At 35.1% G+C, this 5,692-nt stretch overlaps 1 protein-coding gene across 2 annotated transcripts in view; it reads right to left on the bottom strand.

Moving 5' to 3' along the window:
* The window catches only part of Rab28 (RAB28, member RAS oncogene family), a 96,714-nt gene that overhangs the window by 65,526 nt on the left and 25,496 nt on the right, over positions 1-5,692 (bottom strand). For both annotated transcript variants that reach the window (XM_004624561.2, XM_004624560.2), the window contains exon 4: positions 4,095-4,224. In XM_004624561.2, the coding sequence (XP_004624618.1) occupies positions 4,095-4,224 (130 nt within the window). The remainder of the gene's footprint in view (positions 1-4,094; positions 4,225-5,692) is intronic.

The following is a 5,692-nucleotide window of genomic DNA, read 5'->3' as shown; positions in this document are numbered from 1 at the left end:
AAAGAAAGAAAGAAAGAAAGAAAGAAAGAAAGAGAAAAAAGAAAGCAAAGAAAAGAAGGAAAGGAAAAAAAGAAGGAAAAAGGAAATAAATTTCCTGACAAGGAATTTGTTTATCTCACCAAGTAAAAGTCCAAATTTTCAATAGCCAGAGAGGACAAAGAAAAGGTAGTCAAATTTTAAGAATAGAATATGGCAGAGAAAAAGAATAAAATTAAGACCTGGGTTGGCAGATTCTAATAACTTCTTAAACCCCCTCTGGCTCAACTGTTGAGCAAATCAACAATGGCTAACTTAATAGGCACAACTCGCAATAAAAAACTACTCAAAATGTAGTATGAAAATTATCAGTTTGGCAAAAAAAAAGGAATGAGATAGTGATGAGGAAAGTCCCTAGGATTTCTTCCGAGTTAGTTTCAGGAAAAATTTATTTTAGCTCTACTAATTTGTAATTTATGATCATTCAAATTGAAACAAAACATAATCAGTACTTTTAAAAGGCTATTGTGATTAATAATAATAAATGTTAATGAACACTTACAGACATACATCCACATGGTCAGTGCCTGTCATGAAATATCTCACTTAATTTTTGGTAATTTTTTTTTTTTTTTTTTTCCTGCGGAACTGGGGATTGAACTCAGGTCCTTGCACTTGCCAGGGAAGCACTTAGTCCACCAAGCCATCTCCCTGGCCCCCTTCTCACTTAATTTTTAAGCCAAATTTATTAAACAGAAACTATTACTCTCATTTCTGGACAAGAAAAATTAAGATTTAAAGATGTAGAGTAAGTTCTCCAATATCACTGTTCTGCTACATGAAACAGAATTTGTAAATAAAGTGCATCTAAATCCAAAGTGCTGTAATCTACACTGCTACTAAATATGACACTTAGTATCCTAAATCATACCAAAAAAAATCACTAATGTCTGGTAAACTTTCACAACAGGTTATAGAGAAAAATAATTTATTGTAATTATTGTATGATTTTAACTACCATACACTGAAATAATTATGTACTAACTACAAATTACTCTGTCAAGTTCCTTCTCTCCTGGCTGCTTGATCAACTTACTCTATTTATTCATTACACTTAAACACAATAAAACTTAATTTTCCATAAAAATAAAAACTTAATTCATCTTTATACCAGACTATTCCCTATCCTCTGCCCACATTTCTGAGTTTAATATTTTTAATAAAAAGCAAATAACCAGGGCTGGGGATGCAGCTCAGCGGTAGAGCATCTGCCTGGCAAGTGCAAGGCCCTGGTGTGACTCCTGGTACCAAAAACCAGCAAATCATCACATTACCTGCCATAGGATAACTTAAGTGCACACGCACACATTTTCCTTTACTAGATTAAGCTAACACTTGAGAACGCTGTTAACATTTTCACAGACTGCACACCTCTGTTTTCAACGGGTGCTTTCCATTTAAGTTGCAAGTAGGACACAATGATGAACTTAAAAACATGTAAGCAGCAGACGACTGTTTAGACACTAAGCATAATCCAGTTTCTGATTTCTTTCCATCAAGTTTCACTTGTTCTGAATGTTAGACACCTTTATAAATCGTACTATAAGGTGCCTCCAGGAAATTACATCCTCAAAGAGAAAATGAGTTACTATAGCAGCATAATACTACTGTATTATACTAACATGGTATCAATATGGAAATAAACTGTAAAATATTCAGGAGAATTAAAGTTAAAGCTCTAATAGTTTGAACTACAAATGCATCTTTCATCATATGACCCCATGAAATTGGGCCAGTGACAGATTATGCACCAAATAATAGCCAAGAAAATGTTCATCTACAACCTGTTCATTGTACATATATAACATTCTACACGACTATACTCTGCTATATGACCTCATTCTAAAGAGAATACCACAAGTACATGTAAGAAAGGAGTTGTAACTAAGCCGAAGTGAAAAATCCTTAACTTTCACACTATTAAATGTCAAACATAACATTGTGCTAATTTTCTGCAAAAATTCAAATATTTATTTTGAAAAGCTGGGGAATGCATGAGAGTCCAGTCCAGGAGCTCCTCCAGTCTGACGCTGCTTGGACAATGTCCACCGGTGGATGCCCCACAGGACAACACAGACACACAGCATAAAGGGTGTAGTTACGTACCACTACACCGTTATCTCAGGAGATGATCATATTATATTCTGAAAAGAATGAAAACAAATGCCCATTGCCCACCTGCCTCAATAATTTACCATAAGGTAATGGGAAACATCTAACAGTGATAAATCTAACAACACTATGAGCCAATGCTTTTGTAACAGGACAAATCACTAAGAAATAATCTACTTAAATGAAAAGCTGTACCCAGAAATAGAACGTAAGCTCATCAAAACTTATGATTTGTAAAGGGAGGTTTCAATATATTGAAAAGCATCTGATTTTTTAAATTGCTCATAAAACAGTTAAGTAAAATCTAATTAAACCTTTAAAAATAAAAACTACCATTTCTTCACAAGCCATGCCATTTTGTGATTCGTAAGTTTTCTTGAGAGTACTATCAGTGTTTCTAGCTCTTCAGAGAAATGACATTGATACCTGTTTTGCAACGGTTTTAAATTAAAGCTTAGATTTAGTAAATATTCACCTCTGTGTACAAAACCACATAATGCCTGAATCTTGGTTTGGCCCTTCAGGACATATCATTTCCTAAAGAATTACAGGGGGAAAAATACTGAATTTTTAAAGAACTTCGGAAAAGATAATTCTCTTGGTAGTATCCGTGGGTATTGATTTAACAACTCTTGTAGTCAGGAAACAATTCCTGCCCTAAATCCTCCATGGTATAATTTGAACTCATTTTTTCTTTGCTGACCCAAAATGAGCTGGGGACTATTAGGTCATATCATACAGTGTCATTATTTGCAAGCTTTTATTAATGTCTCCTTTCGGAAATTACTGCATTGCAAGATTATGAACCAGACAGCAGCCCAATACTGAGTAGAACTTTATGATTTCTATGTGCTCTATATCATAAATCAAAAACAGATCTCAAGAATTACTTATCCACGTTTTTTTACCAAGGACTACTCCTCCATACATTCTTACAAAATCATCTGTATTTTAAGACAAACCACAAAAATTCAGAAAAAGGAGTATATAAGAGATGGGAGCAAGAAACAATGCCTATGAAATCCCACAAAGACCCTGGTTCATTCTCTAGACTGCAGAGCACTTGACGAAATGTGTCTGAAGCCTCTGAGACAGAGCTGACGCTGCACTACAACATCATAAAATCTACAGCTGTGCCGCTGCTAACAGGCCACGCTTCTTCCTTAGACCGCAGGAAGCCAAGGCATACACTGCCAGCACGGAGCTTACCTTCACATGAATTGGTCAAAAGCAGCAAAGCAGTTACGACAGAGAAGCATCAAAACACTTATGGAACAGTACAGATCTAGTAAAGTTAGGCATTTTCTGTACTCTAACAAGTTTAAGGCACTTCTGAAAGATGTTTCACAGAATGTAATATACATAATAAAAGAACTGATATCATTTATGAAATTCAAAGAATAGATATCATTTATGAAAAAAGTTATTGAAAAGACTGTATATACCCATCAGAACTTTATATTCAATTTGCTCGACCCAATTTGGAAACAGCTCAAAAAAAAATATGTTTCCAAATATCAAGTGTTTTTCTCAAGAATAAAAAATACAGAAAAGGAAAATGTCTTAGGAAATTCTCTGTTCCAGCCACCATAACAAAATACCACAGACTGACGAATGAAACAACATTATTTCTCACAATTCCAGAGACTAAGAAGTCCAAGATCAAGGTGCCGCTAGATTCTGATGAGCACTCTCCTGCCGACTTACAGATGGCCACCTTCCTGTTGTACCCGCCAATGGTAGAGAAACAGATTGTCTCTCTCATAAGGCATCATTTCTGATAAAAGCATTAATCTCATCCAAGAAAGACCTACTTACCTCCCTAAAGTGCCTTCTCCAATTTCCATCATCCTGGAGTTTCGAGCTTCAACATACAAATTGCTGGGGGGACACAAATATTCCATCTACAGCAGCAAATAGACTTTCCATAAATAAACAGTACTCACTTTTATTGCCCACCAGTGCAACCAGGGGCTGAGTTTCTGACTCTTCACTCACTTTCTTCACCACAGTATACCAGTCTTCTAAATTCTCAAAGCTTTGATAATTTGTGATATCATATACCAAGAGGATTCCCTGTCATGAAAGTTACAAAATTTTTACGATGTATTACTTGAAAAACACAGTAATAATAAACACTCGTAATGATGTTTCAGATAATGTCAGGTGGAGTATAAAAATATGAATGTAGAGTTTTTTATATACAAATTGACTTCAACTTAAATTACTTCCTAGCAAATAAATGACAATGAATCATTCAAGACATACCAGCAATTAAGCTGTAATGCAAGGTCAGACATAATTATATCAAAATTTTAAACTGTTTCATAAATTGCAGTAAATGTAAGAAAATTCTATCACAAAAGTAGAAAAGCCTGCAAAGTCTACAATCCTGCTTCTCACTTTCATGAGGTCAAGCATTTAAATTTTTCAATAAATAACCATCTGCTGCTTTTCTTTTTAATATTTTCAAAAATGGATACTCCATGCCATCCCCCGATAGTTAATTTAAGTGGTTAACACAATTTTCTTTAACTAAAATGTCGATTTCCTCTTTGGGTCCTGTGCGTATTGGGTGAACAACCTGAGAGTATCCTCCTCCTAATAACCCTTCATACACTTGAAGAGAGTTAAGTAACTCCTCTACTGTCTGCTTTCCAGAGTAAACAAATTCAGTTCCTTAAACTTTCCTCAAAGGGCCTATTTTCTGTGCCTTTAATCATAGTTGTTGATTCTTCCCAGGACACACCACATATAGTTTTTTGACATCCTCTTTAATATGAGCACTGTAAAATTGGACATGATACTGTAATAAGAGTCTAAGCAGAGCCAAATATAACAGAAGGATTGTTTCCTGTCTCTTGTATATCAGATTGCTTTTAATTTATCCCATTATTTTGTGGGGAAGAATAAGGAGTATATACATACACAAAAATAACATTCTTGATTCTCTTCCAGTTTGTGGTCAAACACTTAATACTAAGTTCTGCAAGAAACAAAAGTCTGGACTCTAGAATGCTGCTCGCGTCCATTTCTGATATAGTAAGAAAAGTCAAGTACTTTTTGCACACACACGTACCAGATGCAGAGCTACATCTTTTCACTAACCCTCACAGCAATCGCAGGAGATGGCCATTATTATTCCCACGTAACTCATAAACACAGGTTACCAAAGAAGATCACACAGACACCGCTTGACGGAGACAAGGTCTGAATCATAGATTAAATGACTAGAAGTACTGTCTACCAGCCATACACTAAGCATTATGTTGGAAACAGAATAATGACAACTCTCAGGAATAATAAAAATAGAATGCCAGATAGCAAAAGTTCTGTAAGAGAAATGTAGAATGCCTTATGTACTCATTCATGGATGAGACATAGACTAGGAATGAATCGATGAGCTTCAAGTTAGTTCTACAGAAACTTCCAAACCAAAATGAGAAAGAAAAACGAACACTGAACGTTTGTCAAACAACAGTGGAACAATCCCAAGTGATACTTCATGTGCATAACTGGAATAGCAGAACAAAGACTTAATTAA

The sequence above is a fragment of the Octodon degus genome, unplaced genomic scaffold (assembly GCF_000260255.1).
Source record: "Octodon degus isolate 3935 unplaced genomic scaffold, OctDeg1.0 scaffold00006, whole genome shotgun sequence".
Taxonomy (NCBI): Eukaryota; Metazoa; Chordata; class Mammalia; order Rodentia; family Octodontidae; genus Octodon; species Octodon degus.
This window is presented reverse-complemented; position numbering and strand designations above follow the sequence as displayed.